Consider the following 24,936-nt stretch of genomic DNA (forward strand, 5'->3'; position numbering starts at 1 on the left):
TAGGAGAGGGGTATAATATGTGAACTTAGAAACTGTCAAATTTAAAGAAGAAAAGAAAAGTAAGAAAGAAACTGCCAGGTTTTCACTTAGTTGAAGCAAAAACCAATTTAAAGAAAAGAAAGTCCTTGTGTTGACGAGCTACAGGAGCGATCACCTCCTTTAAGAAAGAAGAACAAATGTATGGCAAATCAGATAATTCAGTTAGCTAAATTAAGAACAGGTCTTAGATTAGAAAGCCTCAGTATTCTTTATTCAGTTCATCCTAAGTTTAAAACATTTTTGAACATTTACCTTTTGAAACAATGATCTAGAGAAAACAATAATTACCAGTCTAACATATATATTTGGGAAATTGGCAGAAAATATGTAAACCATGTTTTACCTCAGTGAAAGTCAGTAACAGTAACAAATCACCTGGTTTTCCATTTATATGGAAAAGATTATCAAGGACTTCGATTACAGAGATAGGAATACCTGAGCAGAGTTTATTAATAAAAGCCAGGATCTTGGGGCACTTGGGTGGCTCAGTGGGTTAAAGCCTCTGCCTTCGGCTTAGGTCATGATCTCAGGGTCCTGAGATAGAGTTCCGCATCAGGCTCTCTGCTCATAGGGGAGCCTGTTTCCCTCTCTCTCTCTCTGCCTGCCTCTCTGCCTACTTGTGATCTCTCTGTCAAATAAATAAATAAAATCTTAAAAAAAGAAAAAAAAAAGCCAGGATATTTTCTGACTAGGGGTCATTACTTTTTACAGATTTCAGTACTCAAATTATCTTTGCTCAGACCTCTAAGTATCAGTGAAACTGTTTATTTATTTATTTTTAAATATTTATTTGAGAGAGAGTCGGGGGGGGGGGATGCATAGGGAGAGAGAGAGTCCTAGGCAGACTCTGCACTGAGCACAGAGCCTGACATGGGGCTCAATCTTATGACCCTAAGTTCATTACCTGAGGTGAAACCAAGAGTTGAATGCTTCATTGACTGTGTCACCCAGGTATCCCTGAAGCTGTTTATTTTTAAGGGAAATCAACTATCAGAGAGACTAGTAGACTAGAAAAACAGAGTCCAGAGTTAAATTTTCCATCCACTCCCAACCTTCACCTCTCTCCCCTTGAAACAATGCACATTAACAGTGTTAGAAAGACACATGTAACCATTTATGACTCTTGAAGAAACAGTTTATTTGAAGCTATTAAAAAGGCCTAGCTTTACCTAGTTATGCTATCAAAATATTTTATCAGGTATTCAAGAGTCTTTAAACTGGGGCTTAACACATGGGGCTCTATTCAGATTTTTGCATTTGGCTGGGGAACACTACAGAAAATACATCTAATGCACTTAAAGATATCTGTAGGAATGCAGATGATGCTTATCAAGCCAGAGACAAAGTATAAGAACAATTTGAAACATCTGATTTTTTTTAAGGTTTTATTTTTTTAAAAGTAATTTCTACACCCAAGAGGAAGCTTGAACTCATGACTCCACGATCAAGAGTCACATGCTCTTCCAACTGAGCCAGCCATGCACTCCTGAAACATCTGGGGTTTCCCCCCCCCCCCCCCCCAACCATCCACCTGGGTCTGGGCCCAACTGGTTATAATAACAAGAAATGACAAGACTAAACTCCTGGATTTAAGTATCTGAGCCAAGAGTTAGAACCTGTTTTGGTTTTTTTAGATTTTATTTTTTTGACACAGAGAGAGAGAGAGAGAGTGAGCAAGAGGGAGCATAAGCAGGGTGAGTGGCAGGCAGAAGGAGGGAGAAGGAGAAGCAGGCCGCTGAGCAGAGAACCAGATGCCATGTGGGAGCTCAATCCCAGGAATCTGGAATCCAGACCTGAGCCGCAGGGAGACACTTAACTAACTGAGCCACCCAGGTGCCCCGAATCTGTTTTTTTTTTTTTTTAAATAATTTTTTTAAAAGATTTTATTTATTTGACAGACAGAGATCACAAGTAGGAAGAGAGGCAGGCAGAGAGAAAGGGGAAAGCAGGCTCCCCGCTGATCAGAGAGCCCGATGTGGGGCTCGATCCCAGGATCTTGGGATCGTGACCTGAGCTGAAGGCAGAGGCTTTAACCCACTGAGCCACCCAGGCACCCCGAATCTGCTGCTTTTTAACAGAGTGTAGATACAGCATGTGGTGGAATCAAATCAGTTAGCAGATAAATAAGCACATCATTAAGAATATGTAGTCTGTGATCATGGGGGAGTACAGCAGTGTATTAAACTCGGGGTTTAAATAACTATTCCAAATTAGAAAAGAAAGCAAAGGTAAAATATTAAAATATTCTCTCCAAGTGCAAAAGCCAAAAAGGTTATAAAATCCTAAGAGCTCTCAGAGGCCACCATCTCCAAACCAAAAGAAAAACCAAAGCTACCCTTAATGACTTCAGAGAAAGATATCTCACAGGTTCCTAAGAAACTCCTTTCCCAGGTAACCACTCTAATATTCTTCAGGAAACTTTTTTTTTTTTTTTTAAGATTTTACTTATTTATTTGACAGAGAGATCACAAGTCGGCAGAGAGAGAGAGAGAGGGAAGCAGGCTCCCTGCTAAGCAGAGAGCCCTATGTGGGGCTCAATCCCTAAACCCTGAGATCATGACTTAGGAGGAAGGCAGAGGCTTAACCCACTGAGCCACCCAAGCACCCTTCTTCAGGAAACTCTTACTTGCCAAACCTAGATCTTTAGTGCTTTAGCTTAAACTCATTTCCTAGCAGGGTCAGAGAATATAACTAATTATTAGTTTATATAATAATTGAAGGCTGCCATTCAGCAAGCGTTTGGTTTTCTCCATCTACATGCTAAAACTTCCTTGTGTATAATGTCTACTTTAATGATTTTGATATCTAGGCCCATAAGCATGCCAAGAAATTCTTTGGCAAAACGATACTAGTCACAAAATGCTAAAATAAAATAAAAAGAACGATGACTTATCAACTACCTGAGAGGAACCATTTAGAATAATATTTATCAAAAAAAATAGAGTGGTGCCTGGCTGGCACAGTTGGTAAAGCATGTGACTTTTTTTTTTTTAAGATATTTTTTATTTATTTGAGAGAGAGAGAGAGAGAGAGAGAGGTCACAAGTAGGCAGAGAGGCAGGCAGAGAGAGAGGGGGAAGCAGGCTCCCTGCTGAGCAGAGAGCCCGATGTGAGTTTCGATCCCAGGACCCTGGGATCATGACCTGAGCCGAAAGCAGAGGCTTTAACCTACTGAGCCACCCAGGTGCCCCGAACATGTGACTCTTAATCTCAGTTGTGAGCTTAAGTCCTGCGTTGAGTGTAAAGTCTACTTAAAATAAAGAGTTTTGTTTTTAAACCTAAAAAATAATAAAAATTTTTAAAAAATAGAAGTCCTATATCCAACTTTCTATATTATTATTATTTCCCATGCAAAACTTCCACAAAGCTTTATTCCTCAATTAACTGGTTGCATTTAGTATTATAACACAACTTTGGCAAGTTCTACATGTTGCAGTTTCTTTAAAAAGTACTAAAGTTAGGTGACAGAAGGTGAGAGTAGGAAAAGGTGACCTAGGATCTCCTAACCAAGACTGATTCAAGAAGGCCACATACCACTAGCCAGAAACCATATATATGGCTTACTCCCCCCATTTTTCTTTTGGTTACGTTTATTAACACAAAGGGAATCTTGGCTAAGCCTAAACTTTAGCCATGAAGCCTATCCTTCTATTTAGGCTGTCCTTTCATAAACTTAAATTAATCTCTGACCTGCACCTCTGTCACTCTGTCTTCCATGTTTAACAACCTGACAGAGAAAAAGAACATGTAGCAAAAGTCAAAATTGGCAATGGCTTCTTTAAGAGCAATTATATAATAATTGTTAATATAGATATCTATAACGAAGATACCCATAATTCATGTGGCTTTTTCACAATTATATTGATTTGTCTCCCAATTCTTTTAGGACACCCTGATAGAGCTTTTTTGTAGCAAACGATCTTTCACGTTCCTTCTTAGGGAACCATTTATCCAAAACTAATATTTTATAGTTCTGTAAAAATTGTGATTATTCTCCACTTCTCTTTCTTATCCATTTTTCTACCCTTCTTTGCCTTGTGTCATGTCCTATGGGGCTGATCTCTAAGACTATGTCACTTCCTTATTCTTACAGCTGGGTTCTAGCAAGAGGAAAGAGGTCAGGGTATTTATTCCCCAAACCCCAATTCCCTCTCTTCTGATATTTCCCATACGTATTATGTGCAGGTATTGTTTCTTCACTTCCTACTTTACTTTCTGGCCTCAATCACTGTTTTCAGTATAAACATAAAGATGAGTCTCTTCAGAATGCGGAAGTACCTATCACTGAACACAAACTCCAAAGATTAGCAGAGCGAGGATTTTCATCATGCCTAAATTGATAAGAAGGCTGACCTCCAAGTGCTTATTATCCGAAACCAAGATCTGGTTTTCTTCTACTATCATTGTATTGAAATTCTGTACAGCAGCACTTTGATATTAAGGAAGAATAACAACAGCAACAACAGCAGCAACAACAACCGTGGAAGATCATATTTCATTAAGCATTTGCATCAAAGATCTTGATTTCAGAAACATGGGCTCATCTCTACAACCTGCTCTTATACCCTATATCTAAAGTAATGGATAGTTTACGCTGCACCTTAAAACAATACTTCAAAAAAGAAAATTTGTGATTTATAATCTCTTTTTAAAGCTTGTAGTTTATAATTTTTTATTTTTAATTTTTACAAAATTTAAAAAGATTTTGTTTATTATTTATTTGAGAGAGAGAGAGAAGGAATGAGAAAGCATGGTGGGAGGAGCAGAGGGAGAGGGACAAGCAGACTCTGGGCTGAGCACAGAGCGTGACGCAGGACCCTGAAATCATGGCCTGAGCTAAAACAAGAGTCAGATGATTAATTCACTGGGCCACCCAGGCGCCCCTGTAATCCTTTTTTTTTTCTTAAACAAAAATTGTTAGCAATACATATTACAAACAATGGTCCCTACTCAGACCATTTTTGTCCTGAGGAAATCCTCATTTCAAATACAAAAGCTGACGAATTCTACAGCTGTGTAAAGGGCTTGCTAACACAATTTTCAAAATGGAAAAAAAAAAATCACAAAGCAAATCATCCTATTGGGGATGAAAAAAGATGAAAATTAGACTCTTTGTGAGGCTAAGACTGAAATTTAATGACAGAGCAACTAAAAAGAGCACCAGAAACTCATTTGAGCACCAAAACTCAATAAGGTGTCCATAATACATAATACGCAATGGGACTAAGCTAATGGGACTAAGAAAGGGTCTTCAAGAACCAAGAATCCACTCTAATAAATGAAACGGCACACTGCCTCAGCTCATACCAGGTGCTTTCCATGCCAGGGCAGCTTCTAGAGGAAGTGCTTATCTATATTCCCACAATCTCCTAGAAGAGGACAGAGTATTACCAGTGTATTATAAAAGCATTAACCATCACTGGACAATAATTACTGAGTTTTCTGGAGTTGTCATTCAGGTATTTCAAAGGACTTTTGTGAGGACAACCTGACAACTCCCACTAATTCTTATCATAAGAAAATATGGGGACGCCTGGGTGGCTCAGTCGGTTAAGCCACTGCCTTCGGCTCAGGTATGATCCCAGAGTCCTGGGATCGAGTCCCACATCGGGCTCCTTGTCCAGCGGCGAGCCTGCTTCTCTCCCTGCCTCTGACTGCCACTCTACCTGCTTGTGCTCCCTCTGACAAATAAATAAATAAATAAAATCTTAAAAAAAAAAAAAAAGGAAGAAATAAAGAAAATATGAACTTTTCATTAGTTAACTCGCAACTCAAGGGAGAAAAGAGACATTGAGTATAAAGGAAGTTGCAGATTTACCATGGACTGAAGTTACATGTAAGGCACCACTTAACTTTAACTTTCTATACACAGGTTTTCTATAAAGTGACAACATTTTAAAATATAATAATTTCAGGAGTTCCTGGGTGGCACAGGTGGCTAAGTGTCAGACTCATGATTTCAGCTCAGGTTGTAATCTCAGGGTCATGAGACCAAGCCCCATGAGGGGCTCCACATGGAGTCTGCTCGCTGTGTTCTTTCTAAAATAAATAAATAAATATTGTATTTCAGATCTTAAACATTCAGAGACCTATTATCTGGGTCTCTGCTACTTTACTTCTTCCTCCTTGTTTTGGTCCATCTTTTAACTATTTCCACAAGATGGAAAAATGAAGTGAAATTTAAACTGGTTAATCTGACTAAATCATAGCAGCTTCATAAAAAGTTCTATAGACAAGGAGATTAGAGCTTTGGGGAGGAACTTTAATTGTACCTTCATATGACAACTTTTGAAAATCATACCCATATAGTACAATTTAAGACAGAAAGATCTATTTGCCCAATTTATTTATTTTTAAATTGAAGTATGGCTGACATACAGTAATATACATTAATATACATACAGTTTCAGGTGTATAACACTTTAATTTGACATTTATATACATTAAGAAATGCTCACCATCAAACACCACACAATGTTATTATAGTATCATTGACTATATTCCCTATGCAGTACTTTACATCCCATGACTGACTTACTTTATAGCTTTAAGTCTGTACCTCCTAATTCCCTTCACTTATTTTGCCTATCTCCATCCCCCCAGCAAACACCAGTTTATTCTCTATGAGTCTGTTTCTGCTTTGTTTTTTTCTGATTCCACATATATTGAAGTCACACAGTATTTGTCTTCTTTGACTTAATTAATTTAGCATAATACTCTCTCTAGGTTGATCCACATTATCACAAATGGCAAATGGCAAGATTTCGTTCTTCTTTATGGCTGAGTAATATTTGATGTATATATATCAGGTGTCTGTCATCTTCTTTATCTATTCATCTATCTATAGATACTTAGGTTGCTTCCAAATCTTGGCTCATTGCAAATAATCCTGCAATAAACATAGGAGTGCATAGATCTTTATGAATTAGTGTTTTCATTTTCTTTTGGTAAATATCCAGAAGTGGAAACACTGGGTCATATGGTATTATTAAATTTTTAAAATTTCTTCAGGAAGCTCCATACTGTTTTCCATAGTGGTTGCACCAATTTACATTCCCACCAACAGTGTACATGGGTTCCTCTTTCTCCAGATCCTTGCCAACACTTATTTCTTTTTAATTTGTTTATTTATTTTTAATTTTTTTTTTTTTTAAGATTTCCTATATTTATTTCAGAGAGAGAGAGGTCAGCGGGAGAAGCTGACTTCCTGCCGAGCAGGGAGCCTGATGTGGGACTCGATCCCGGGACTCCAGGATCATGACCTGAGCTGAAGGCAGTCGCTTAACCAACTGAGCCACCGAGGCGCCCCTGTTTGTTTATTTTAAAGGAGGCTCCATGCCCAATGTGGGGGCCTAACTCATGACCCTGAGATTAAGAGCCCCATGCTCTACTGACTAAGACAGCCAGGTGCCCCTCTTGCCTTTTTTATTTTAGCCATTCTGACAGGTGTGAAATGATAGCTCATTGTGGTTCTGACTTGCATTTTCCTGATGACTAGTGATGTTGAGTGTCTTTTCATGCGTCTGTTGGCCATCTGTATGTCTTCTTTGAAAAATGTCTATTCACCTCAGAAAGATCTTATTTCCAGATATGTCCCTTCCTTTAGTAGGACAACTGTTCTCAGCCCAGATAATGTCTTTAGAACATAAACACTCTCAAGGAGAGGTAATACAAAAAGTCATTAACACCTTTCTATTACTTAAATCACAAGATTTATTTTCTTCCAGGAAGAATGAATCCAAGTAGCCTGCCTTTAAACTCAGGATGCCTAGCATTTCAGAGGGAGGAGGGGCGGGTGGTGTGTATATAGGCAGGACACAAAACACAAAAGAACTAGGAGAATACCAAAGGCAAATCCTTCTCTTTACTCAGTAACCCACATCAGATACTTAGATCCATAGATGTGGTATCTTAAACTACTCAGGTCCCTGACCCATATTCTCTAATGTCTTTCTAATCATTTGATCACCAAGGTTGCTAAGCACCAGGAAAAACTAGGGAATTTTATAAAGGGGGCATTAGTAAGATAATCCTCAATGAACCAAAGTTGAATTTATACACACATAAACACATACACATCCTTCTGCTGCTTTGCTTTTCTCTTTTATCTGCAGGCTCAGGGCCTGTGAACCAATAAGGCAATGAGATTCCAAGAACACTGTCCATTCAAAGTTATCTGAATTTCTAAAAAGACCAAAAGTGTCAAGAACAGGACCCTGCAATTCTTTTGGTTTAAGATTTCTTAGCTGGAAAAAATCTAGAGCCATGTTTTAGGAGGAAACTAGACATGCCTGTCCTGCCGATATGTTGTCAAAGGGAACATGTATTTCGGCCCAAGCAACCCTGACTTGTTTCTGAAAGGGAGAAAATAGTCTGACCTTGCAAGAATGAGTGGTTCTGTCCTTGGCTGAATTATGTACTGCTAACCCAGGACTATCACTATTCTTTTTCCTTTAGAGATTTCAAAGCAGCCTGACATATTCTGCTTCCCATTACAGGTCAGTAGATATAATGAAAGGTAATAGTACCATCGATCTCCATTTTACCACTAGAAAAAACAAGAAACCTAGAGACTAGCACCAGTTATGTGAAGGCCAGAATCCGTAGCTCTTTGATTCAATCCACTGCTCACTAATACCCACATCTAACTCTGAATTCAGACATTTTCAAGGCCAACTACTGTATATTTAACAGAGTAGAATGGGAAATAATTAAAGATATATGATTTTGTGGGCGCCTGAGTGGCTCAGTGGGTGAAAGCCTCTGCCTTCTGCCCAGGTCATGATCTCAGGGTCCTGGGATCCAGCCCCGCATCGGGCTCTCTGCTCAGCACGGAGCCTGCTTCTTCCTCTCTCTCTCTCTCTCTGTCTGCTTCTCTGCCTACTTGTGTTGTCTGTCAAATAAATAAATAAAATCTTTAAAAAAAAAAAGATATATGATTTTGTACTGATTTACATAAGCACCAGGACTTAAGCATTTACAAAGACTATTTTTAAAGCATACAACAAAAGGAAATAAAATGAAACTGAGTTATATAAACACTAAAAGCTCAATACAATGAGATCACTGGCTGATTTCTACCTTTTTCAAAACATTGTGTTCCAGTTCACTTTATAAGTTTTTTTTATATTTGGCAGGATTTAATGTTTAGTTTATAAGATTATCTGTATTTTGAAAAACTTTTGGTGAAAAAAATATTTGGATAAAAAGACTATTTTTAGGTGCTCTGGTTTGATTTCCAAGAAGTCATACTGGCTTTTGGCTAAGTAGAACTAGTTCCCAAGTGACATTGGACAAAGAACCCGAGGAACAACTGGTAAACAAGTGAAAATGCAAATCATACTGAAGGATAAAGAAATTTCACATAAGGGGTGCCTGGCTGGCTCAGTGGGTTAAGCCTCTGCCTTTGGCTCAGGTCATGATCTCAGGGTCCTGGGATCAAGCCCCACGCCGGGCTCTCTGCTCGGCAGGGAGCCTGCTTCCCTCTCTCTCTGCCAACTTGTGATTTCTTTCTCTGTCAAATAAATAAATAATATCTTAAAAAAAAAAAGAAATTTCACTTAAATCTTACAGAAAACAAATTGACAAAACTCTTAACACATGAGAAAGAAAGTGTTGCTAATATTAATTTGAAGTTCGAACTGGGGCTCCCTCATCATTCCTAATGAGACACATTCCAGAGCAAACTCATCTGCAAACAACTCTGACAAACTAAAATATATTTACATGAAAGGAATAAAAAAAGATTAAAAACAAAACAAAACTCAACCCGAGCTGCTTGTTTAGGTAATACTATTACGCAGGCAGAAACAAAGTATGTAATGGCACCTGTTTTTTAAGGGGTTCTTGATAATCTACAGATTAAGATGGGGGAAACACCTTAATATACCTACCCATTAAAAAGACCAGAGTGCAGCAATGAATGACAAACTCTTGGGCAAGGGAGGAAGACAGAAGTAAAACTAATCAAAGCCATTCTGGGACTGCAGATTTTCTCCAGCCAGAGGCATCAACTTGCTCTGCCAACAACACCATCTAGCTATGTCCCAGCTGTCTCAATGTGGTTTCTTTTAAGCCATTCATGACAGCACAATTATACAGAAATAGGCATAGTTAAAAAGTAAGCATCTCCCTTTACTCTTCTCTTGAGAAAGCAAATAAAACTATGTAAAGAGGGTAAAGGATGAAATGACTAAGGGTAGGAGAGCTTTCAGATTCAGAAAATGCTAATTTGGGGAGAAAAAGTTTTGGATACATTTTTTTTATTTTTGTCAAGTTTGTGGGGAAAGGTGATTAATTTTGTTGGGTTTCCAACAAACTCCAAATACAGTTACATTCTAAGGCTTTGGGGGTTGGGACTTTAATATGAATTGGCAGGGGACAAAATTCAGCCCAAAATAATCACAACAGCTTGGAGGGTCGCATTTATCAAGCATTATGTGTTTTTGGTTGACGATAATAATGATGATCTCACACATAATTCTAGGCTTGCTATTCTTATTATACAGAAAGAAATTTATAATATTCCAAAAACACACACACGTACATGCACACACGCTATCTGCTGATTACTCAGGTCTGCCAGCCCAGTTTGGCAGAAGTCTCATCTGGCTTCATCCTCACTGAACTCAATTTTGAAATGTGATTTAATCTGTGGGGGCTGACAGGATAAAAGCTGCCAGGAAGGGTATTGGAAAATGGTACAAAAGAAATCTTTGCTAATCCTCATTCCCAGATCCTATGAAGTACTTTGCCTACCATGCTGTGTCCCAAAGTCCAGACCTGAAGACTGACTCAGAATCTGGCACACCATTCCGTGAGAGAATATGGGGATGAGAGAAGAAGAAAGGATTTGTAGTCCGTGCATGAAGTTAGTCACTAGCCTTTTTAGCTCAAATAATTTACTGCAAACTTATGAAGTGGCAGGAAGAGAGGAGATTGCATCTTTATTACCTAGGGTTGCATTCTGACATCACTTAGGTTGCTGGTGCCTTTGTTCATATACAACAATCATCCCTCACACTAACACAGTGCTTTACAGTTTAGAAAGCCCTTTTGTATGAATGACCTCATCTGATCCTTAGAGCAGTCCTATTAACTAGGAAGAAACCAAGCCAGAGTTAAGGTACTTGGAAGAACTATGGAAGTGACAGATAGATCTTATCTATCTGATCCAGATCTTTTCAGCTATATCCAGGAAGAGACTTCATCAGATGACGCAATGGATTTTATGGGCTTTGATATACTTCTGGTCCAATTTGTGGAGAAAAAGAAAGAAAGGCCTCATTTTCTTAAAATTGCCCAGAGTTCTAAAAACTAGAGATTGGAGTTCAGTCCTTTGCGAAAGACAGAACAGGTAGTCAGGTCCTAACTGGCATAGAAATAGATTTTCTTACTTGGTGACCATTTATTCAGTAGACACTGGAAACAGTAGAGGAAATAGAAAAGTTTGAGGAGATAGAGAGGATCACCTCTGGACTCTGGGGAAAAATAAAATGCCTAAAAAGTGAAATGCCACAACTGAAAAGAAATAAGCCTGGAAGACAGGAGTAGGAGAAATTTCAAGAAAAGTGCAACAAATCTGAAAACATTAGCAAATTCAGAGGGTTACAGAAATTACACTAATGATAATAGCAATGATAACTATCAATGGCTAACATTTATTGAACATATACAAAATGTCATGCACTGCATACTAAGTGCTTAACATGCATAATTTCATGTTGGTAAGGATAATTTTATCCCATTTTACAGATGAAGAAAGTAAGGAAAGATGAAAAACTTGTTTATTGCAGCCACACAAGTAGTAAGTGGCAGAGCCGGTTTTAAACCCAGGTCTGTCTGGCTTCAGAGTCTGAGCACTTAACCATTTTGCAATCCTGACTCACATTTGTATATAAGATAAACACCATCATTAAGAGTCACTAAGTACCTGCATGTGAAGGTTATTCTATGATTCAGTTAACTTTAACAAAGACTCAAAGGAAACCTGAGTGTTGACTGTATGATAACCCAAAATCAATCTAAAATGGCCTGTAAAAACATCTGGATAGACAATGCGTACATCCTAGCCACCATGGAAGATCTCTAGTGTTTTGTAAGTGTAATGGGATGGCAGCATAGTTGAATTAATATATGCATGAGATCTGGGCAGAGAATCATATTATAAAGAGACTAAGTTTTTATTCTGAGGCAAGATGACCTTTTATTCCTCCTCCTTCTGTGAGGAGAAGGCTGTGGGAGGGGAGGGCATTCAGTTTTACATACAGCTACACCTCCCCATCAACAGGAAAGGTAGAAGCAATGCTTACTTAGTCAACTGACTAATATGTGGAACTTTTTTTTTTTTTTTTTAAGTAGGCTCCATCCCCAGCATGGAGCCCAATGCAGGTCTTGAACTCAGGATCCTGAGATCAAGATCTGAGCTGAGATCAAATAGGTTGCTTTACTGACAGAGGCCATCCAGATGCCCCTTTGTGGAACTTAAGACTGCTCCCAAATCATAGTTAGTAGGAATAAAATACCTGTTTAAACTTGATGTTCTTTCCATCTATAATCAGAAGGAATTCTCCTTTCTGCCTTGCTAACCCAAGAACACCATATTATTCATCTTGAAAAAAAAGTCACATCAACATATATAATGGAATGCAAAAAGATAAATATCATTTCATGTTGTACACCTGAAACATGTCAATTATCTCACATTTTTAAAAAAGAGTGAAAAGATATTGAAAAAATATAAGTATATCCCATTACGAATTCAAATTTTTAACATCCTTCATATTTGGCCTTTAGCTATTCTCTGGCCAAGCCAAGAGTAACTAGGACTGGGTGGTGTGAAGGGAAAGAGAGCCCTTGATAAAATGCCCAAAATAGCATAGTTCACTCATGCATAATCAAGGCTTGATGATTATCACCTAAAACAGAAAGATGGTGTAGGCAGCATATACACTGTTATAAATAAAAATAAACAAACATAAATGATTTGTAAAAGGAAATAATGCTTACTCTACTTTGCAGTCTATCCTTTCATTAGAGAGAATACATTTGCCACTCTATCCAAGATTATATCTAAACAAAACAGAAATATGAACTATCAGAAGGAGGTCAAAAGAAATTGTACAAAAATATTAGTTAAAAGCAAATAACTACCTGTACCCCTGAAACAAATAATACATTATATGTTAATTTTTTAAAAAAGAGCAATAACTATTTTGAAGAAAAGTAAGGTATGTCCCCAATGGAAGTATAAGAAAAACATTTTGACAGTATGACATCTATTTCCTCAATGAAATAACAGTCCACGTTTATTTCCTCAACTTAGTTTGCCAAGTTTTTGGCCAAAAGAGGAAACATGAATAGAGAAGAATATGGTACCTACATCGCTGGCTGTGATGCCTTCATTGGGATTCCTGGTTTCTGAAGCATTTTAGCTTCATTTGTAAAATGTAAGGTGATGCAGAAATGCTGGGGTTTTAAGCAACAGTCAAGAAATAATTCCTGAGATGTTTTCAGTGCAAAGAGGTGGTTTTATTAAAGCATGGGGACAGGACCTACAGGCAGAAAGAGCTGTACTAGGCTTGTGATGGATGACTGATTATATGCTTTCAAGTTAGGAGGAGGCTAGGGACTGCATAAGTCCCTAAGGAATTTTGAAGGCAAGGTTTTCAGGACCTTGAAGGGGCTAGGTGTTGTTAGGAAAAGATCATTTATTACTGTACAGAAATCCTCAGTCATGAGACCTTTCAGATGTCTATCAGTGGACCATATGCTTGAAGGCTGGTTGCTAACATGTATCTTGGGGGGTAGAGATAAAGAGAGTTTCCAAAGGAATTTTTATATGTTAAAGAAGACTTACAGGATCCTGGAGGTTGGGATAATGTTAAGCTAAGATTGCCTTTTGCCTGGAGCATAGGGTCAACATGGAGGCAGCTGAGCTCCCAGAGAATGGTCACTCTACCTATTTCAAGGACTTGTCAATGGACTGTAGGCAGTAAGGAAACTTAATTTTTTCTTTTGTCTTTATTTCCTGTATCACAAGGCATTTCAAGTGTACACAGATTTGGCAAAAATAGGACTCTCTTATACTCCTTTCCCAAATTCACCATTTGTTCAACTTGCCACATTCACTTTGTCATTCTGTCTCTCTCACAATTACTTGAGAGTAAGTAGAGGATGCCAGCTCTTTCATTCCTAAAACTTTAGTGCATACTTCCTAAAGACAAGGGCATTTTCAGGGCACCTAGGTAGCTCAATCAGTTGAGTGTCTGACTTGGTTCTGGCTCAGGTCATGATCTCAGGATCAGGAGAACAAGCACCACATGGGGGCTCTGTGCTCAGTGTGCAGTCTGCTTGAGATTCTCTCCCTACCTACCTCCCTTTCTGTCCCTCCCCCAGCTCATGCTGGCTCTCTCTAAAATAAATAAGTAAATAAAATAAAATCTTTAAAAAAAATCACAAGGGCATTTTCTTACATAACCATGGTTATATGATAATGATAAATGCTACTATCTTTTAGCAAATGCCTCAATGGTGCCCTTTATAAAGTTTTTTTTTTTTCCCCTGTTCCCAAATCAAATTCACAATCACACACTGACTATATTTAGATGTCATGCATCTTTAGTCTCCTTTAAGCTGGAATAACTTCTCAGTCAGCCTTTCTTGTGTTTCTTGATGCTGGCATTTTTGAAAAGTATAAGCTATTTTACAGAAGGCCAATTTGGATTTGTCTGATGTTTCCTCATGATGAGATTCCATGTATGAGGGAATGTCAATCTACTTACTAAGAACCTACCCCCAACAATTAGTGGATATGGTCTCTGAAGTCATACAAACTTAAATGCAAATATAAATCAATAACCACTTTCTAGCTGTGTGGCTGGCTAGTTTAAAGCTTTCTATTCAGTAAAATAGTGATTTTAACAGATTTAATCAGTAAGACTGTTGTGAAGATTTAATGAGATAATGCATCTAAAGCAATTTAACACAGTTTTGGGGTGGGTGTAAAACTATCTTATACCTCTCTTGATTTTACCACATTATCTTACACCCAGCAACAATGAAAATAAAATTGATTAAGCAGCATCTCTATTTACTTTCCCAAAGAGAAAAAGTACTATACTCTGACATACACACTGTCTGTAGTAATCTAGTCTGGCTAAGGTACTTCAGTGCCAGCCTGAAAATGGCAGCAGCATTTCAGCTGTCTGGATGCTCCTAGAGGCTGCCTCCAGATATCTTGCTGCTGCCTGTCCTAGCCCAGGGAGTACACAAGCACTGGCTAGGGGAAGAATACCAGAAGTACTACACAGAGCACGTTCCTTCCTGCTGAGACCAGGACGCAGGCCAGTGGAGTGGAGTGGAAGAGTATGACAAAGGCATTGAACATGAAGACTCCAGGACAGGGCTGCCAAGAACATGAACTGGTTTAGGGGACTGATAAGGAGTACTCTGACTAAAAACTGAGTCAGGAGCTCAGGAGCAAACTCTGTCCTTCCTGTCAATCCAAAGAAAGAAGAGGGAATACCCAAATCAAGCAATTTTCTTAAAGTCAAATTGAGAGTTTATTTTAATATTCAGCAACAACACTTAAAAAAAATGAGGAAGTCCACAATTCATTTCCATAAATCCCTTGCCCCCTTTGAGGGGCAAGGGAGCTGGTGTGCACAGCATTTTCAATCTACTGTTTTAGTATGATAATCTCATCCTCCATACCTTCTCTTAGAAAACACCAATAAAATTATTCTATCTATGCTAATTCAGTACTGTGTGCCACAGGTTAAAACAAAACAAAACCAAAAAGGATTATAACAACTGTACCAATTCTAAGTATAGAAGTACAAACTCACTTTGGAGATTTGGAATCTAATTTAATTTGGGTTTTTCTATGTTATTAACTCCAATGTTCCAGCATTTTTCTGTTTTACCCCTTTCCGTCAATTAGAACTTCAAATGAAAGTCAAATGATCCCTGAGGATAAAGAAAATAAAATGAAACAAACAAGAAAATTCCTGTGTCCCACATTTCAAACTGTGAGAAGGGGCCTCCACCAAGGGAAATAGAAAATTATACTCTCATCACTGTGCTGAATGAGAGTTTACATCTATACTCTGACAAAGGGAAAAGAAAATTCTAATGCAAAGCCTTTATTTTATCTTCATTAATGAAAAGTAAAAATTCTATAATGTGAGCATTAAGAAAGAACTTCCAATAATTGTCACTTATCGGACGGAGACCCCAAGTCTGAGTCAGCCTTCAAGAAATACTTAGATTAAAAATAAAACTGCTTAAAAATGGGACTTCTCAACTAGAGCTTAAATCTAAACATATGACACTGAAGATGCTATATACCCTGTAAGTCATTAGTAGCCTCTTTTCCTTAGGACATAATGATTCTATTGGAAATTTCAAAGAAATCACATATACTTTTGCAATCACCTTTAATTTGAGGAGAAAAACACTTCTCATCTCATCTACTGCACCACTCATGGGATGTCAGTATTATGTTTAAAAGCTCACTATATTTAAAACATTTTGAAGGTTAGGTTTAGAAAGGAATATGTAAATGCATGTAAATTCTGCCATTTTATACTGTTTCCCTCTCCCTATATAGGAAAATCAGGAAGTGAGCTCTCTCTATTACTACCCATGGAACCCAAAGAAGTATTATGGGGGGAAAATTATTGGTATGAGAGTTAGACAATTTGGATTTAGATCTAGCTCAGTTATTAGCTGTGTGATCTTAGGAAAGTCATTCAAGTTTTTTGAAGTCGTGGTTTCCAAATCTAGACAATGAAAAAATAATACCTATCTCATACGACTGTTGTAAAGACTAAATAAGATGGCACACATGCAAGCATCCACCACTGTGTCTATTGTGAAACAGACTCTCAATAAATATTAGTTTCTCTTTCCATCCTGTCACACACATCCTGTCCTCTGACAATAATAAGGAGTTCTGCTAAATACTTGAACTACCAGCTCTGTTTTCTTCAAAACAGGCCCTTGGCTCTTAATAGTGACAAACAGTCATGTGAAAGACTCCTGGGGCCTGACAATGTCCTAGAGAAACAAAAAATTTCTTGTATTGGGGAACAGCACCAACTGCTTCAGGCTATGACAAGCCCCAAACAGTAAATCAGCTCCTGCAAGTTTTTACAGTGTTACTTAACATCCTGAGAGCTTTGTGCTCTTTCTAAAGTCTTTCTCTCCCTGCAAGGATCAGGCATGCTATTTGCCCTGTTTTCCCTTCCTAACAGAGGTCTTTATTCAACAAGACCACCCAATGGATTCGAGTACTAGGAATCAGAAAAGGCCAGGTTCAACCATGTAGAAACTGGCAAAATTTTGGGACTAAACAGTAAGCCCTTTTTAACTTTTTAGAATCTGGACTTCTGTGTGCTTTCTGTTCTTGGATATAGCAGACTTGCAGATGCACTGGTTCAAACACGTCTGTGTATTTCTCTCAAACTACATTAACACAGAACCATGTAGAAAACTTCTTATGGAAGTCTAGAATCTTAAAATCTGACTACAATCTAAAAAGCAACACTTTCCAACTTCTCCCACTTCATGGTATAGACTGACCCCAACACATGACTCCTCTATGCGAAAGGGACTTGAAAGTATTGATGGCTACAAAGGGCTAAAGGATAAGCAGCACTGACAGAAAAAGGTATACAAAGATTAAACCAATTTGCCATGTGACTCAGAGACTTTTACCACATAAAGGTAATTGTTTCAACTCCAAGCAGCTCTAGGTCAATGTTCACACTCCTTCACAGGGCTGACCACCCCTACTGAACCTAAGGGAGAAAGGGAATGTCAGAAAGCAACAAACATTTGATTTGGAACAGCAGGTCCTCCATGGAGGATCATTACACACTAAATCAGCAAATTAGGTATCAAATACTTAATTGAGTGTATTATACTGGCCAGGTATAGAATTCGAAATACTGAGGGTTCAGTGGCAAACAAAACAAGAGTTCTTACCCTTAAGAAGCTCACATTTTAAACACAAAAAAGATGATCAATTAAAACAATTTAAAAGGCAATTTCAGTAGGTCATAAAGATCAGTTATTTTTTCTCTGCAGTGAAGATGTAGAACAAAACTTTTGACATAATGAATAAACTTTAGACACCTTGCAGGTAGTTTATTCAAAGAGTTAAAGAATACTGAATAAATTACAGATAGAGGTTGACCCAGTTTCAAAATTCAATTCCTACATCATTGTCTCCTTCCTATGGGCTTAGCGTCATCGCCTCTGTCATTTGGTAGCACATACAAAAGCAGGATGAGATCATTCAGAGGATGATAATGAAGACCGGGACAGTATAAAATTATAAACACAAGGCAAGAATTCTGAAGATGTGGGATCTACTTCCACTTCTATCATATAATATTCACATGAACTTGTATAATTTACTTAAACTCCTAGAGTCTGACTTTTTTCATCTATTCTATCTCACTTTGTAGGGTTTTTTAGAATTTAAATGAGACACTATAAAAGAAGAACTTGAAAATATTTAAAACATTGGACAATTACTAACTATTACTGCCGAATCAAAATATTTATAGGAAGACTCAGATCAGAAATGAGACAGGAATAACTACATTTGGGAACAATACGAATTCCTGCTTCTATATTAGCTGTTTTGAAATCTTCGCTCCCATTCTGTTATTCCAAAGGGCTCACCTGTGGAGGAAATGGGTCCTAAAAAAGATGTCAGGGCTCAGACAGCCCTTCTTAGTGATTTCTCCCTCCTCTGAGATAAGATAACAAAAATTACTTTCTTAAAGGTATTTCATTTCCTGGCATCCTAACCCATGATTAAATATAACAATCACAAGATAGGAAGTGAATATGAAGTTATCTCTCTTTGATGTTAAAACACGGGCCATCAAGGACTTTGATAATCTCTTTTTTCCTTGGAAAACTAGTCTTTCGTTTTCCTTGGGTACCTCTACAGCCACCAGCTTAAATTCAGTTGCCCATGATGCAGAAGGTTCAAAAAGAGAGCCAATGGAGGCTGGGGTAATACGGGACAGACTGAGGAGTGGTGGGACTGAAGTGGCAAATACAAGTAGGATTTAAAGGGATAATCAGCCTCGGTGGCTCAGCTGGTTAAGGGTCTGCCTTCGGCTCAGGTCATGATCCCAGGGTCCTGGGATCAAGTTCCACATTGGGGTCCTTGCTCAGCAGGGATCCTGCTTCTCCCTCTGCCTGCTGCTCCCCTGCTTGTGCTCTCCCTCTCTCTGCCAAATAAATAAATAAAATCTTTTAAAAAGGGGGGAGGATAATCATTTCTCAGCTCTAGCCTGTTATTTGTAGATAAGTGGGCCTAGTATCGATGGATCTATTGTTTCAAAAGATTCCAAAAACTACATTTTTGTGTGATACCCCTGAAATTTTATTTGCAAAATGCCCAGTCACCTAGAGCTTACTATAAATTCATAGTGCAGATTTCTTCTGCCAGTGAAGAGGTAGACCATTTACTTAAAATATAGTTATTAGTGCTGATAAATAACTTACCAATATTCTGATTTGAGGAAGTAAATATTAAGCAAGGCCTTGCAAACTAGAGAGAGGAAAGAGGGTATTTCAGGCTGGGCAATCATTATGTGCAAAAACAATGAGGTAGAAATGTGCCTGGCTTGCTGGGAGAAGGAAGGAGAATGTACAGGCTAGTTTGGCTGAAGAATTCCTTTAGAGAAGGAATAGGACACAGATGGGAAAAAACTGTAAAAGACACTGAATTCTCGAGTAAAGGGCTAAGATTTTTATGGATAATCTTTAGAAGAGAAAATCTCTAGATAATGAGGAGCCATTATGAGGAGGAGGATCACTTGCCAAAAGTTATATGTTGCCGTTCTTCCCCTCTTTTTCAAAATAGAGGATAAGGCTGGATGTTGACTCATGAAACATGGGAGTTCTGGAAAATTCCCAATTGAATGCCAATTTAACCAACCGCACTGTAAGTCAACTGCCTTGGCACTGTGGTGGTCAAAACTTGCAAAATAAATAAATAAATAAATGGTCTCTAAAGGGCTATTTCTTTCTGATCAATAAAAACATCTAGAATTTAAAACTCAAAGAGAAGGTTACTGGACAGTTTGGCACACTGTCAGTTAATCAGCAGACAGAGCTTTCATCAGACTGCCTATCAGTGGGCAAGAAGCTGGATTGACGAGGCTGGTCTCAGAAAAGTCTTCCACTGGGAACAAGCCCAGAATGCACTACTATCTATATTCAAAATGTAGACACATGCCTCTAGCAGCTCTTATTTCATCCTCAGAACCATTTCTGTTTTCTTCTGCAACAAATGATTCTGGGGCTTTTAGTCCAGGGGATACTCTCAGTAAAATTCCTGGAGACAAATGGCCAGAAGAACAGAGCCTCTGACTCTCACTAAGAGCTGGGATACTAAAATACCAAATGTACTGGGGCACCTAGGTGGCTTAGTCAGTTAAGCCTCTCTGACTCTTGATATCAGCTCAGGTCCTGATCTCAGGGTCACGGGATCAAGCCCTCCATCTGTCTCTGCGCTCAGCAGGGAGTCTGCCTCAGATTCTCTCCCTCTGCTCTGCACTCTCTAGAATAAATGAATAAATAAATCTTTAAAATACCAAATGTATTAAATGCACTTTGTTCTTTCAGACAAAAAAATATCCTATAAGGTACAGTTGAGAAAGGCCATATCCACAATGATAAGGAACTTAAACTTTATTATGAAGGTAGTGTGGGAAACATAATGATTTCTGGCCAGGTAAATATGATCAGAGCAGATTTTAAGGAATGCTAAACTGGTGGCAGTGTTCAGGATGGCCGAGGAGGGAAAGAGACAAAAAGTAGGGAGACCAATTTAAGCAAATGCACGGAGTTGGGAATGAGCATGGTAGGTCTATAGGAGGGTGAAGAGGACACTGGGTTTCTCAGGGCCTAGGAAACCATCGAGAAGTGCTTTTACTCTATCAGGTATGTGCCTTTTTCTTACATACATACAAACTTTCATACACATGCATGTGGGTATTCCACACACAGTGTCTGCCTCTGTCCATCAGTACTCTTCTCTTCTCCTTCCCAGAAAACTTCTACGTATACAGACTACCCTAATGTAAGCTCTATGTGACCTCTCAGTTACAGTGCTTAGCACCATTAAGCAACTGCCTTACATCAATAAACTGAAAATCCTAAGGAGAATCTGTTTCACCCCAAAACACTATCTGCCTGAGCAGAGCCCATCACACCAAATCATGTCACAAATACCTGTTTAGCCTGGGAATGGTAAGCAACCCTTGTCCAGCATTCCCTCTGATCTAATGAGCTGGGCCAGTGGGTAAGACTGAGAAGCTGGCAATGATTTACTAGTCATACAGCAAGGACTGTTGGGAAAGTAGCTTATCTTAGGTCAATTCACAGGGTAGACCCAGCAACAACAGACAAAGTAAGCTATGCTAGGTAGAGCACAGAGAACGTTTACAGCCAAATGGCTGAGATGGATGTTTTAAAATTAGCAAACAAGTTACTTCTCAATAGAACTGGGAAAAAAAAATACAAACTACTAAAAAAAAAAAAAGATTATGAACACATAAAATTAAGTGGTACCCAATGGAAACAAACTGTTAATCTAGCTATGATATGTGTGCATGTATGTATGTATATGTGTGCACCTACATTCAAGCATCCCATATATAAAGACTTATGTTACAGAAATGAAAAATGACCATTTAACTCTAAAGGTTTTCATCAGTCTTTTTTTTTTTTTAAGATTTATTTACTTATTTGGGGGTTGGGGCTGCGGGAGTAGAAAGAAACCCCAAGCAGATTCCATGCTGAGCACAGAGCAGATGCCAGACTCGATTCTGTAACCTGGAGATTATGACCTGAGCGAAATCAGGAGTCAGATGCCTAGATGACAGTGCCACGTGGGCACCTCTTTTCATCAGTCTTTTAAAAATTATCCTCTGGGGCGCCTGGATGGCTCAGTGGGTTAAGCCTCTGCCTTCGGCTGAGGTCATGGTCTCAGGGTCCTGGATCAAGCCCTCCATCGAGCCCCGCTTCGGGCTCTCTGCTCAGCAGGGAGTCTGCTCCTCCCCGCCCCCGCCTGCCTGCCCCTCTGCCTGCTTATGATCTCTCTCTGTGTCAAATAAATAAATAAAATCTTGAAAAAAAATTATCCTCTAATGCTGAAAAAATTAAAATTAAAAAAAATTGATGCTCATGGGGCACATGGGTGGCTCAGTCAGTTAAGCATTTGCCTTCAGCTTAGCTTAGGTCATGATCTTAGGGTCCTGGGATTAAGCCCCACATGTGGCTCTCTGCTCAGTGAGGAGTCTTCTTCTCTCTCTTCCTCTCCCTCTGTACTCTCTCACTCTCTCAAATAAATAAATAATCTTTAATTTAAAAAAAAATTAAAAATTTGATGTTCATACAATTTTTCTAGGAGCTCACATATTATTTAACATGAATCACACATTTATTTCAAAAAATTATATTTAATTTTAATAAATTCTATTTAGATTTAGTATTTATACATCACCACATAATCTAGAACCTAAAACACAAACCCTAACAAAGTTTAGCACAAGCAAGGGAAGTGATACACAAGTAAGGATTTAAATATAAATTTAAACTCAAAGCAAGCCATTAGCCCAGATTCTAACAATCATATAGAAATAGCATTAGAACTATTACCATTTTGTACAACTCTTAATTTACTACCGTATTGTATATATTTGTTTTCTTTATACACTTCCTAAACCAAGACTGTGTTTGTTTATAGTTGTATCTCTAGCATCTAGAATTGTGCCTGGAACATAGTAAGCAATTCTTTTTTTTTTTTTTTTTTTCTTATTTTTTTAAAGAATTTATTTATTTATTTGACAGAGAGAGCAAGAGAGCACAAACAGGGAGAACAGCAGAGAGAGAGGGAGAAGCAGACTCCCTGCTGAGCAGGGATCCCGATGGAGGGCTCCATCCCAGGACCCTGGGATCATGACCTGAGCCGAAGGCAGATGCCTAACCATCTGAGTCATCCAGGCACCCCCATAGTAGGCAATTCTAAATGATAAATGAATGGCCAGTGGGGAGGATGTAAGAATGGAAAAAACTAAGTGATGTTTTGAATTCTGTCAGTCTTTATTTATGTCCTACAACAATTTCACAGAAGACAGGTGGAATACATATAACTGCAAAATTTTAATTGTTTAGAATGTTTATAGATAATAAAAGAGTCCATTTCTATCTACACTTACTGATTTCAGGAAACATGTACAAAGATAGCAACCTTTTCCTAATCTTTTACCAGCTGTGAAACAAAATTATTCTAACAATTTTATAGTATAAAGATGAATCAATTCTTAAAAATGCTCAATTGATCTGCTCAATGGATTACAGAATTCAATTAAAAGTTGAAAGTAAAGACTGCTACATACAAAGTTTTTAAGGTGTGACTCTGTTCTATATACAGTTTCCACCCAGAGTAAGGTCACGGTAGAATAGAAGAGATGTATGTACACAATGAACTACAATTCAGAATAAAATTCCATTGATATAATAGAAAAGGTTTAGGCCAGGTATTATAAATGTATATACAAAAGAGACATTAAGCCTCACTGGAAGAATTAAAGAGATTCATGAAGGAAATGGCATCTCAACTAGGATTTTTTTTTTCCACTATAATGCATAATGTTTATTGAAACCCAGTTCCAATAAATATGACTTGCCTTTTCTTAGCCAAAGCATAAGAAACAAAGATAACAGGAATTACAAACAGAAATGAAAAATGGGAAATACGCCCCTGGCAAGCAATGAACCTTTTCTTTTTCCAATTCAATCTGAGACCACTGGATTCTGGAAGATACTTTTAGATGTGTACACTTGTTTCAAAATACCATTAGTTCTCATTCTGATATGAAGGATTTATAGAGTGAGACAGTATGGGTCATGTTGGACCACTGAAAGTCTCTACTATTTTTTTTTCTTGTTTATATACATGAGATTCACTGAGATTCCACTAAAATGGCAATACCATGAATTAAGTGTCACAACCTTCCTTGGTTTTGAAATACAACAATGTCCCTATTCTCTTACCAAAAAAATGAGCTATAGTTTAAAAAAAAAAGGCAGTCAACACTCATACTAAATATTTGCAAAACTATCTAAAAAAATAGAAAGGTGCAGGATAAGAGTTAACAGTGAAAGTAACTGGTAATTTGCCTTTAAAAGTTTACACACACATTTTAGCTTTTGTTCCACATATATGCCTTCAAGAGAAGAGGGACACATACATATTATTTATTATTGTTATTCCTTATTTATTTATTAGTATTATTTTGATATGCTTTATGCACTGTATGATTTATCTTCTAAGAGTGAAATTAAGAAGTGTTGCAGGATCCGAATGTTTATAGCAGCAATGTCCACAATAGCCAAACTATGGAAAGAACCTAGATGTCCATCAACAGATGAATGGATAAAGAACATGTGATACACACACACACACACACACACACACACACACACACACACCGGAATATTATGCAGCCATCAAAAGAAATGAAATCTTGCTATTTGCAATGACGTGGATGGAACTAGAAGGTATTATGCTTAGCAAAATAAGTCAATCAGAGAAAGACAATTATCATATGGTCTCCCCGATATGAGGAAGTTGAGAGGCAACATGGGGGTGGTTGGGGGGTAGGAAAAGAATAAATGAAACAAGATGGGATCAGGAGGGAGACAAACCAAAAGAGACTCTTAATCTCAAAAAACAAACTGAGGGTTGCTGGGGGGAGGGGGCTAGGGAGAGGGTGATTGGGTTATGGTCACTGAGGAAGGTATGTGCTATGGTGAGTGCTGTGAAGTGTATAAACCTGGCGATTCACAGACCTGTAAC

The 24,936-nt window shown here is 38.1% G+C and overlaps 1 protein-coding gene across 5 annotated transcripts in view; it reads right to left on the reverse strand.

The window, feature by feature from the left end:
• Window positions 1–24,936, reverse strand: part of COMMD1 (copper metabolism domain containing 1) — a 231,091-nt gene that overhangs the window by 38,752 nt on the left and 167,403 nt on the right. Inside the window, exon 3 of one of the 5 annotated variants that reach the window (XM_032873828.1) lies at window positions 11,222–11,296. The exons of the other annotated variants lie outside the window; for them this stretch is intronic. Coding sequence (XP_032729719.1) covers window positions 11,267–11,296 — 30 coding nt within the window. The 3' untranslated portion in view covers window positions 11,222–11,266. Of the gene's footprint in view, window positions 1–11,221; window positions 11,297–24,936 lie in introns of those variants that run through there. 5 annotated transcript variants of the gene reach the window in all.

The sequence above is a fragment of the Lontra canadensis genome, unplaced genomic scaffold, assembly GCF_010015895.1.
Source record: "Lontra canadensis isolate GAN:19392208 unplaced genomic scaffold, GSC_riverotter_1.0 scaffold50, whole genome shotgun sequence".
NCBI lineage: Eukaryota > Metazoa > Chordata > Mammalia > Carnivora > Mustelidae > Lontra > Lontra canadensis.